We start from the raw sequence: 12293 nt of genomic DNA, 5'->3' as shown, positions 1-12293 counted from the left end.
AATTTATCCTATTTAAAAAAAAGTTTCAATATTAACTTAGGTATCTTTAAATAGTAGATTTTAGTCTAAAAAATCATATTTCAGATTCAAGAGTACGGTTACGCATAAGAAAAGTTATAGCACTCTCACAACGCTTATCCAATGGATTATACTAATTTGATTTCAAATTATTTAAGCCTTAAACACGTTTATAATTTTTCAAAATATTTACTATTAAAAATTGATCTTAAAATTACTTCAATAGTTTTGTGACAATTTAAGATAATTTTTTTACCTCAGAATATTCATAAAGACTAATGTCTCACATTGAAAAAGCTCCGTCATCAGATTTATTTAAATTTTAGTTAAAGAAATAATTAGTAAAATCTTTCAATAGTTTGGTAAGATTTACATTGATGCAACTCTTCTAATAGTTTGGTGAGATTTTATTATAAAATATTATTTTATTGAGAAAATTCATTAAATCTTTCAATAGTTTAGTATGATTTAACTTAAGATGCAATTCTCCAATAGTTTTGTAAGATAAAATATAAAATATTTTATTTGATTGTCTGATTTATGAAATTCTTCAATAGTGTGGTAGAATCTACAAAATTTAAATCCATGAAAAATCCTCCAATAGTTTGGTAGGATTTATAAATTTATTTGAAAAGAGAATTTTTTTTAGGTTGTTTTCTATAAATAATAAAAAAAAAATTTACAAAATATTTTTTTTAAAAAAATTGCTCAATTTAAATTAGTAAAATAATAATAAAAAAAAAAAAAACAAGAAAAAGCTTAAAAATGAAAATTGCAAAACAAATAAAAAATAAAATAAAAAAATAAAAAGAAAAAGAAAAAAAATCTACGATCATGTCGGGTTGCTTCACAGCGACGTGTAGTTCCTAAACGGATTTAAGTAGATCATGAGCTTTTAGAAACGACGTTATATTGGGGATGTATAAAAGGACTAAAAATTGGTTTTTCCTTAGATCTACCTGAGCACTTCTCTCTCTAGTCAGAATTTTCTATGGCTTCTTTCTAAAACTCTTTCAAATCAGTAGTCGAAAACTGGGCAATTAGTCAGTTTCTAAAAAATATTGTCGAAATCTAGTCGAAAAATTCAAACTCCGCTAGAAAATTTAATGAAAAAATTCAAATATTCAAACAAAAACCCATGTTTTTTAGATTTTTCCAAATTTTCCAAAAAAGTTTCAAAAATTCAAACTTAAACCTAGAACTCTAAACCTAAATCCAGAAATTCAAACTCTCAATCCAAGAACTTCAAACCTAAATCCATAAATTCAAACTCTCAATCCTAGAACTTTGAACTCAAAAACTTCTAACCCAAAAATCTTTAAATCTAGAAATTTGAAATCCAAAAATTTTAAACCCAAAAACTTTAAACCTAGAAATATTTCATCCCTTAAAAACTCTACTCCCTTTTCTCTATGATTCTGTTCAATTTATAGCCAGTTTTGGGTAAAAATTTTAAGACTTGAACAGAATCAATCCAGGCTAAAATTCTCGAATTGAATTTTGTCCAACATGATCTTAAGCCTAGGTTTTTGCAAATTTGTTGATTGAAATCCCTTTGTTTCGATCCTAAATTGAAGTGTAGATTCGATTTCCTTTTTTTTTTTTTGGTCAACACAAATTAAGAAATAATAATAATAATAATAATAAACATTAGTTAACCCCTAGATACAGATGGATGTTTACAGAGTCGAAGGTAGATTTTTTATTTTTCATATTATCTTGACTATATCTATTAAATTTATATTTTTAATTAATTATTTAGTTATATATATTTATTATATTAATAAATATATTATTTAATATTTTAATTTAATAAATACTATATTTATTAATAATTAAGATATAATCTATCAATCTATAATATAAATTTGACTAATTTTTATTTTTTAAGATTTCAACTTGCCATTTTTTTAATTTAAATAAATTTTATGAAAAAACCCATTTAGGTGCCCATGTGGACCCTAATTTACTATTTTTAAATTTTTTAATTAAATAAATTTTATAATAAAAGGAGTCAATTAATACAAATGACAAAATAATTCGTATTCGATAAATTTTAACTTAATAAAACATTATGTAGTACTCCTAATGAGTTTCTCTTTTTTTAATTTTTAATTGTTATTAAAGTAATTTTGTAAAAAAAACTCTATGAAAGTGTCATATGACGTTTAATTTGACTTATTTTCTTTTTATTTTTTAAATTTTTTAAATTAAATAAATTTTACAACAAAATTGATCAATTAATAAAGATATCAAAATAATATATATCCGATTAATTTTGATCTATCTCAATTTGATAAGTAAAATTATTAAAAATCGAGGTTAACTTGAGAAAGATAAAGGTTTTTAATGAGAAATAAGCTCAAGTCAAAAATAAATTTAGAATGTTTCGTTTTGACCATTTAAAAATATATATATTATTTATTTAATTATATATATATTATATTAATAAAATTATATTTCACCTTAATTTAATAAATTAATATTTTAAGTTTTTTTATGAGGTGTCAATGTGACATCTTTAATGTGCTTTTAATTTTTTTCCTATATTTTAGGTTTTTTATATTTATTTTGTTTTCCATTTTTTCGATCCTTTTATTTTTGGCATTTAATTTTTATTGAAAAATTTTTATGAAAAAGTGGCCTTAATTTTTTTTTATTTTTCTATTTTTATTCTTTTTTCATTTTTTTGTTTTTAATATTTTTTTATTAAATAAATTTTATGAAAAAAGTCAATTAAGGTATTTATGTGTTATTTTCGTTTTTTTTTTACTTTTTATTAAATAAATTAAAAAATTCTGTGAATAAAAATTAAAAAAAATTTCACCCGCAAAAGTGCGTGATCATTTTTCTAATTTTTTTATTAAATTCACTCAAACCTAATAAATTTTGTATTGAAATAATAATAGTAATAATAATTTGTTATTATATAAGGTCCGTCGTGAGGACCTTTCTGCGCAATATGTTAAATGTGAACACAAGGGGAGCCCCTATCCCCTTATAACGATGACGTCAGTCGAAAACAGCTCCAATTTACCACGTCATCTTCAACGTCATTCAAACGACTTCATCTCTCTCTATCTCTCTCTCTTTTTTTTTTTTTTTTAAGAAGCGATTTCATCACTCTTTCTCTCTCCTTTTGTCAAAGCGAACGCAAAAAATGAAATTTCCCAATATCATATTTTCCGGACGTTGCTACCATTTTTAAAAATTTTTTTTACCCTTCTCTTGCCTCTCTTCCTTTCTCTTTCTATGTCTTCGCTATGTCCTTTCTCTTCACATTAACACAACAGCAAGAAAAATGAAAAATCAATTTCTCTCTGCGATCTTCCCCAGGTCTCCGTTTTCATTTCATTTTTATAAAGTAAATTGTGTAGACATTATTGGGTTTTCTTTTTTTCTAGGATCTGATTCGTGATCTTCCTGTAAAATACTCGTCTTTTTTTTTTTTCCTTATTTTGTTAATTAAGAGTGCTTGAAATTCAAGCAAGTTGGTTTTTTTATCCCTTCATATGATTCTTTTCAGTCATGTGATTTGATGAAAATAATGCTATCAAAAATTGAATCTGGGATCTTCGGTTTCAGCATCTTTGTTGTATAGACTTATAGTATCAGTCTAAAGAATTGAAAAAAAAAAGACTCAGTTTTGTGTATAATTTGTTTCAATACTTGTTTTCTGAAAATCCCATATAGGATTAATTGTTATTTCTGATAATTTTGGTTTTTGTTGGACTTTTGTTTGGATTTGTACTCCGGTTTTTGTTTTTCTCTTTTTAATTAACTTCTAGATTTAGTTTTTCTTTTTTTTGGCTAGATCAATTGCCAGTGAAAGTTGGTTTTTTGGGACCAAAGTTTTGATCTTTCTTGTTCATGAATTAAGTAAGATTTTGACTAGGATTTTAATGGCTTATATATCTGAGCCATCATCTTCTTTGAGCTTCAGTTCATCTTCTCATCTATCAAATGGCTCAATTACTCACAATATGCCATCCTTTTCTACTTCTGAAACTGGGGCTAGCCTTGAAGTTATAAGTTTGACCAAGCTTAGTTCCTGCTTGGAGCAACTCCTTTTAGACAATTGTCCTGTTTTTAGTGATGCTGATATAGTTGTTGAAGGTGTTCCTGTTGGTGTTCATAGATGTATCTTAGCTGTTAGGAGTAAGTTTTTTAATGAGTTATTCAATAAGGGAAATGAGTCTTGTGAGAAAGAAGGAAAACCAAGTTATAACATGAGTGAGTTTTTGCCTTATGGCAAGATTGGACTTGAAGCTTTTCAGGTTTTCTTGAGTTATTTGTATACTGGGAAGCTCAAGCCTTCTCCTATGGAGGTGTCAACATGCGTTGATAATGTTTGTGCTCATGATGCTTGTCGACCCACCATTAATTTTGCCGTGGAGTTGATGTATGCATCATCGATATTTCAAATACCGGAGATGGTTTCACTTTTTCAGGTGAGTATGGGATTATCATGGTGATAGTTTTTAATTCTTTTAGCAAATTTATTTACTTGTCAAGAGCATCAGTTTTTAGTGTTGACTTGGTATAATGGTGTGATCTATTATGGTAATAGTTTTCAATATTCAGTAAATATATTGAATATGTACTCAATGAGTCCCTGTAAAGTTATATGTGAACTTCTGATATGGTGAATGCTTTAACAGATGTTGTCTTTGCATCGTTCAGTGACTATGTAAGAAAAGCTATTATGTTCACATGGTAATTGAAATGGAGAGACATGGATGGATTTTGGCCCCTAATTTACCCTGTAATTAAACAAGACTTTTGGCTTGAGCAGACCAAGGGAATGTCTACTAATTTCATTTTTGTATATATTTGCAGCGACGTCTTCTTAATTTTGTTGAGAAGGCTCTTGTAGAAGATATTATCCCAATCCTTGTGGTTGCTTTCCATTGTCAATGCAGTCAACTTGTTTCTCAATGTGTTGACAGAGTGGCAAGGTCAGATCTTGATGGCATCTCTGTCGAGAAAGAGCTTCCTTATGAAGTTGCCAAGAGCATTCGATTGCTTCACCACAAGTCTCCAACTGAAGATGAAGATAATGAGGCATTGGTCGATCCTTTGAGGGAAAAAAGAATCCTGAGAATACACAAAGCATTAGACTCTGATGATGTTGAACTTGTTAAACTACTTTTAACTGAGTCTGACATAACTTTGGATGATGCTACTGCCCTCCATTATGCTGCAGCATATTGTGATCCCAAGGTTGTATATGAGCTTCTTTCCCTGCATCTGGCGGATGTCAATCTGCGAAATTCTCGTGGTTACACAGTTCTTCACATAGCTGCAATGCGTAAAGAACCGTCAGTGATAATGTCACTTCTAGCAAAAGGGGCATCTGCTTCGGAATTGACACCAGATGGACGAAGTGCTGTTAACATCTGCCAGAGGTTGACAAGACCGAAGGATTATCATGCAAAAACAGAGCAAGGGAAGGAAACAAATCAAGATCGGATATGCATTGATGTTCTGGAGAGGGAAATGAGGAGAAATCCGATGGCTAGAGATGTTTCTGTTACTTCCCATACATTGGCTGATGATATGCACATGAGACTTCTGTACCTAGAAAACAGAGGTATTACTCTATGTGGGGATTTCCTGTGGCTTTCTATCTCGACTATTAGTTTATCAGATTGCATTTCCCAAAATTTCATTAAATAATGGAGTATAATTGTTGTAAATGTAAAATTATTGACACAAGTAAAATTTTTTTTATGGATATGACATTTTCTAGATAGCTGTAATATGTCTTGACATGTGATGTTGAATTTGTGCAAATAGTACTGCGTGCATAAAGCTAGCCAACCATGTCCTGGAAAAATAGTACTTTCATGTTCTTTTCTTTGTGAATAATACTTAGGAGATTTTGAAGTGTTAATAAGATAGATGGTAGTTTGAGTGTATTCATGAAAAAGCCAGATACTTTCCAATATGCGTGTGGTTGAAGATTGCATAATGATTGCTAACCATGATATGGATGCACCTTTTGCGGTAGTCATCATTTTAGGACAAGTAATGCTGGAACACTAGCTGAGCTAAAGGTTTTAGATCATATATATATGGTCTTTCATTTATGATGTCCCACCAAAAGGCTCTGTTTGTTAATTGAAAAAGTATGATGTAATGAAATACCTGGTAAAAGTGAGGCTTCCTCTCATTTGACTTTTAGATTGACTCGTGCATGCAAACGTTTTCTCCTTATAATTTGGTTTAAGATGTAGTTTGGTTCTTTTGATTTATCTACTTAAACTTAAAAACGCATTTGATTCATTATGAGTTCATATTCTTCAGAGGATTAGCTCTGAGCGATGTTGCCTATTGCAGTGGCATTTGCAAGGTTGCTTTTCCCTAGTGAAGCAAAACTTGCCATGGACATAGCACATGCTGAGACAAGCTCTGAGTTTGCTGATCTTTCATCAAAAGGTTCAAATGGAAACTTAAGGCAGGTTAACTTGAACGAGACGCCCATTATGCAGAAGGAAAGACTTCTTGCGAGGATGGAGGCCCTTATGAAAACAGGTGATTGAAAGCTTTAAATGTCCTCATATTTAGATCTTCCATTCCTATTCAGTTTGTTACTATTGTGTTAAACTTTTACCATTGATGCAGATTACTAAGAAATATACTGTTGCCCACTGACTTCATAACAATTCCGGGATGTTGTCATGAATAAGTTTTTAATATTGAGCAGTAATTAAGAGCTGTTGCCATCCCCATGTTGAAAATAAGAGTTCCCAAAAATTTTCTGCATCTTTTATTTTCATTCCGCTATGAGTTTCTGGCCTTAAAATGCCAGATTACTTCTGCATTCCAGAAAACTATCATGTATTTAACTTTTCTGTGGTCAATCTAAATCACATGATTCTTCTTTTCAAAGAAGTGCAACCTCAGGAGATATAAAATTGTTGGAAACTGAAACAGCAAAATTTCTTGGCACATCTGATCATTGTGATTATTTCACAGTGGAGATGGGTCGGCGCTATTTCCCTCATTGCTCCGAAGTGCTAGATAAGTTCATGGAGGATGACCTTCCTGATTTGTTTTACCTTGAGAGGGGCACCCTAGAGGAGCAAAAAATAGAGGGATCACGCTTCAGGGAGCTTAAGGAGGATGTTCAGAAGGCATTTAACAAGGACAAGTCTGAGTTTAGTCGCAATGGGTTGTCTTCATCATCATCGTCATCTTGTTTAAAAGATGTTGGCCCTTATAAGCTCAGAAAATTGTGAGAAATGTAGGTCGTGTCTACAATAATGATAATGATCAGAAGCAAAATGCTTTATAGTTTAGACAAAGGTTTCTCGTGAAAGAAAGTGCTTGCTGCTTCTGTCTATTAACTTTGAGCCTGGAAAACTTGTTCTATAACCTATCCCTTGGTGATAAAGGTAGCAAAAGTTACATACCATGAAAATGTTTATAGGAATGTTATGTTCTTTATTGACTTGGAGAACTATGATAATAGAAAATTTCAACTGATTCATTCACCTTACCATTTTTTTTTTCATTTGCTGCATTTCAATCATAAGAGCATGATAATGATAACTAAAATGGAGTTATATTCTTGTTTATATGAATTCATACAAATGTTTATCCTTCTTTTGAAGAATGGGGTGGCGATTCAATATGTAAGGATGCGACAGTTTTCTATACCCCAAAGATAGTTTCTTCATAATGGGTGCCATTTTGTCACTGAATTGCAGATGAAGTATTGTCCTGTTTGAAGGTGGTGATTTGTTGCGATTGAACTTTTATCATTGAAATTAAGAATTTAGTATTTTATGAACACATTACACACCTGTAATATACACAATAAAAAATGTCTTTGACGATCGTACCATCCCAAGCAACATCAATGGCTGAACGTGAGTTCGTGTAATTCATAAATAAAATAAGATTAAAAAAAATTATAAAAATGACATGATTTGAAAGTCAAGCAAAAATCGTACATAGGTTTAAAATAAATCATAAAGTATGTTTGATGTTTTCAGTATGGATTAAAATTGTAACATGTAATTTTATGTAAAATAATGAATTATCAATATTTTATATAACATGAACACACGAATTGTAACATTCAAGCTATCATCTTTAACAAAATTTTTTGGCATCTTCATTCATGTGTTTAGCTGATCAGTTTGCAAGCCTTTCTCACGTATAGTTCTACTTCTTCCCATGCTGATTTTGCGTGATGGTGTCCTTGACATTGTTCCACAATTACTGGCACTAAACAATTCCAAAACTTCAACAGATACCACCTAAAATGTGAACTCCTGTTTTTGGTGAGCGTATCAGATACCTGCAAAAGTCTTTGATCTGTACAAAAGAATAAATTGCATCAGAAATATTTTTTTGGCTTTATTAACGTCATCTGGTAGTAAAGGAAGAATTGTTGGCTTAGCAAAGAGGAATCCACCTTTCATGCTGCAATTTTATCCGTTCAATAAAGAATGGGGGCTCCTTTATTCTGCACTTAAGATTACCATAGACATGCAATCATCCGTTCACCATGCGTCCACTGTTTCTAACATTGTTTAGGCAATTGAGTCAACGAATCCATCTCCGGTGTTTTGATCATGATTGGATTTAAAAAACTTGGATGCTAAGATACATACTGTTAACATATACTATATCTTTTGTGAACTATATTTGACACGCAAAAGCACAGCAGAGAGTAAAGCTAAGGAGATCTGCATCCAATCCGCAAATTATCTGTTTTAACATTAAAGTTTCATGGTTTTATTCTAAACAAATACCTGACTGCATTTAAGTTTCTATGCATGTATCATATCTTCAAAATATTCCATTTTGTTACAAAAAGCTTTTAACCTATCACATAGCAGCAGCTTGGGATGTTGATGGGGGATAAATAAGCCCAACAAGCAATTACTAATCAATGTAGAACTAAAGCAACGTTGCCTAGTAAAGCTTCCAAGGGTGGAACGGAGGTGGAAAATCCTTAAAAACCTCAAGCCCTGTGGAACAAAAGACGCTATCTCCAAGGTTTCAAATCCATCCATAGATGATTTTGGTTTAAAGACAAGTCTAGAACTCCGAACATGTCTAACATTCAGTGCAACAGAACTGGGTTCTGAATAACATTGGATTTATCACAGACAACAGGAGAAAAAACAGCAAAGTCGTCCTAATGGACAATCATTTTAGACAACTTACAAACCTTTCTACTGATTCTGCCTATAAACATGGCAAGTTAAAGATAAAGACAAAATATTTAGCAAAAGAAGCTAAACTGAAATTGGTTTTTGGGGAGAAACGACAGAAAATATTTGTGGTTTATCATTTAAATTGACAAAAATTTCTCGATGAAAGTAATTAGCAAATACTTAGTTGGAGGCGTGGGCCTTGAAACTGTCACCAACCCTTGAAAAGGAGCCCAATAAAACTTCATTATAAAATTTCAATCAAAACCCAACTTGGCAGACTGGTTGGTCTTGTTTGAATTTAACCACTTTCATACTTTTTTTCTTCTTCTAGGATAAAGTTAATATTCTTTCAATTTTGTGATAAAGCCTAATAAAATGTTTCATGTTCAAATTCTCTCCTTCATAACTGTAATATTGAGGATGTAATTGCTGTAAATGGCGAAAAAATATATGTAAAAGATTATTATCATTAAAGCTACCAACTAATTTTTAACATAGCAAAGAGAAAGGATTTTGATTATATGGTCCAAATTTTTACCCTGAATTCAGGTTTTCCGAAGCCTAGTAATTATGGCAGCTAATATCCGTCAAATTAACTTCACTAAATATACGTAGAAAAGGAAAAATGTTCTACATGAGTAGTTTTTTTTTTTTTTTTTTAATTCTTAAACTACCTTAACTTCCTTTCTCTATTTATTTAACTCTCACATTATGGGCTTAAATACGTTTTAAACTTAGAACCTTCGAGAATTTATACTCAATTGGCTACTATATGAAGTGTTTTTATGCTTAAAAAAATCAATTGCTATCACCAATATTGAAAACTTAAAGAATATGGTGAAGGAGTCGCAAATTCTTTCTTTCTTTCTTTGTTTCTTTTTTTTTTTTTTAAGTATATAATCTATGATGAAAGTATAGGATAAAAACATTAATGAAATAAGCTCAAAACAAGTTTTTGGTTGCCAAAGTTTCTATCTACTCTTTCAATTTTATAAATAAAACGTATAGTAAAGGAAACTTAACTGGAGAAAGAAGTCAGTTTCCAAATGCACCAAAGATATGAGTTGGTTGGTTGGGCAAGTCATGTGCTTCTTTTTTATTTTCAACAACGAAAAAAAAACCAAGTAAAACAAAGAATGATTATTGCATTCTCCTAACTACTTAAGAGTTGCTAAGATATGAAACATCTTGATATCGAAAGCCCAAGGAAAGGATGGGGCAGCCAAATAAGAATCATAATCAACTCGTGGAACTCGTTTTCACTGCCGCAACATGCTCCATGCTATAAGATTTCCTTCAATGCTTTATTCAAGAAAATTGTATTTTTTAAAAAACTTTTTTGGTATAAAGAAAGTTACAGTCTAAGAATAATGAAATATATTACGATACTAAAATTTAAATTTTATACTTATTAATGTCACATCAGATAATTATATAAATCGATTAAATTAAATTAAATTATTATGTTTTATTACCTCAAAATTAAATGAGTTTTTAAACATAAATCAACTCATATGAAATCATTTGATTTCAAAACCTTGATTTTAGTATTGAGGTAAGATCTGTTGGTCTAGATTAAACTTATAGCAGTATTAACAATGATGAGTTAGGATGAAAGAAAGAGAAAATTGGGTAGAAAACTTTGAATCTTAGATTGAAGCTCAATATATAGGCATTGTATATATTGTCTTCTACTATTAATAAAGGGAATATTTTAATTTATTGTTCATAAAAGAGGACAAACTGTTCACAGCTTAAAGAAATCTGTCCAAGACAACACCTTTTTTTTTTTTACATAAGATGGGTATAATCCGTGAGAAGAGGGGAAAAATTTTTAAGTCGAAAACCAATATTTTTACGTCTTCCTAAGAGTTCTTTAGCCACGAGACCAAAGAGTTGAGGACAAGCCAATAATATTTGCATATCAGCCCGAAATCCTACTCTGTTAGAATTATGTAAAATTTAGATGAACTAAAGTGGACCACATGATCATTGATCTTTTGTTACTTACAGTACACTATGATGCATCAAATGATAACTCTCTTATATTGTCACGTCTCGATACCAAAACGTAACATAATCATATTACTTTGATGTAAACCCTCAAAATAATACGAAGTTTTGTTTCTTAATTATTCTAAAATTTTTCAATAAAATAATTTATCAAATAAAATCTATATATTTAATCCAACTAATGATATATCTCTTCATATCCAAATACAAACTATATAAAATAGAAAACCATTAATAATATCTCATTAATCAAAATTATCTATGACAATTAAGTAATCTTTCTCATTTTGATCTTCTAGCTTCTTACAAAATTAACCAAATTTATCATTTATTCATTTGTAAAGAAAAAATAAAAGGGGAATAAGTAAATCATAGCTCAACAAGTATATGTTTATACATTTTACCGGATCAAGCATCTTTTTCATACATTTCATATAGATCATTTAAAACATTCATCAAATCATAATGTCAAAATATTTCAAAGATTATCATTTTGTCAAATATTTCGTAAATTCATAAATTAATGTTAAAACATGTCAATTCATAAATTATTGCAAAATATGTTCTCATTCAAATATTGTAATCAAATCAAATCATTGATCAATCATTAAAAATCATTGAAAATCATCATCATCATAAATCATCATTATCATTCGTTTATCGTTAGTTACAGTCATTGCTATAATCCATGGCATTGATCGTATCGATAGTTTCATCATCATAATCATTGCTAACTATTATAATCCGTTAATTAAGACCTTACGCTAACTACTATAACCTGTTAGCAGGGTCGTATGATCATAGCTATACTAATTACTATAATATGTTATCTAAGGCTGTAGAACTAGTTCTAGTATTGATGATCCCACTTCTCATGGATGTAAAAACGTAACTATTGTAAAATAATTCTTTAAACATAAATCGTTTTTTTCATTTCATTCATAAGCATGATCTATTGTTTATATAGAGAAATGCAAATAATTATATGCTTGATCTTATTTTCATACATCGAAAATAATGAAATAAAATATTCATTCATTTAGAAACATACATATATACATAGATTAAAAAACAAGCAAAATATGT

General features: G+C 29.9%; 1 protein-coding gene across 3 annotated transcripts; it reads left to right on the top strand.

Moving 5' to 3' along the window:
* Positions 1 to 3159: 3159 nt before the first annotated feature.
* LOC111279065 (BTB/POZ domain and ankyrin repeat-containing protein NPR1-like) lies at positions 3160 to 7517 on the top strand. Of its 3 annotated transcripts, none has more exons than XM_022865971.2 (4): positions 3160 to 4469; positions 4858 to 5611; positions 6361 to 6555; positions 7000 to 7517. In XM_022865971.2, exons 1-4 carry the CDS (start codon positions 3921 to 3923, stop codon positions 7260 to 7262), a joined length of 1761 nt encoding a protein of 586 aa, XP_022721706.2. In that variant the 5' UTR covers positions 3160 to 3920; the 3' UTR covers positions 7263 to 7517. The 3 variants fall into 3 exon arrangements, with proteins under 3 accessions (XP_022721706.2, XP_089620930.1, XP_022721707.2); XM_089764804.1 differs by having other exon boundaries at positions 6914 to 7517; XM_022865972.2 differs by having other exon boundaries at positions 6646 to 7517.
* The last annotated feature ends 4776 nt before the right edge of the window (positions 7518 to 12293 follow it).

Source organism: Durio zibethinus, chromosome 8 (assembly GCF_047325235.1).
Source record: "Durio zibethinus cultivar Kanyao isolate XHJ-2024 chromosome 8, ASM4732523v1, whole genome shotgun sequence".
Taxonomy (NCBI): Eukaryota; Viridiplantae; Streptophyta; class Magnoliopsida; order Malvales; family Malvaceae; genus Durio; species Durio zibethinus.
This window is presented reverse-complemented; position numbering and strand designations above follow the sequence as displayed.

Bases quoted from the DNA above. Each gene is read 5' to 3' on its own strand.
- LOC111279065 (XM_022865971.2), top strand. From the start codon at position 3,921: ATGGCTTATATATCTGAGCCATCATCTTCTTTGAGCTTCAGTTCATCT. The intron at 4,470-4,857 runs GTGAGTATGGGA...ATATATTTGCAG, and splicing joins AGATGGTTTCACTTTTTCAG to CGACGTCTTCTTAATTTTGT. The intron at 6,556-6,999 runs GTGATTGAAAGC...ATTATTTCACAG, and splicing joins GGAGGCCCTTATGAAAACAG to TGGAGATGGGTCGGCGCTAT.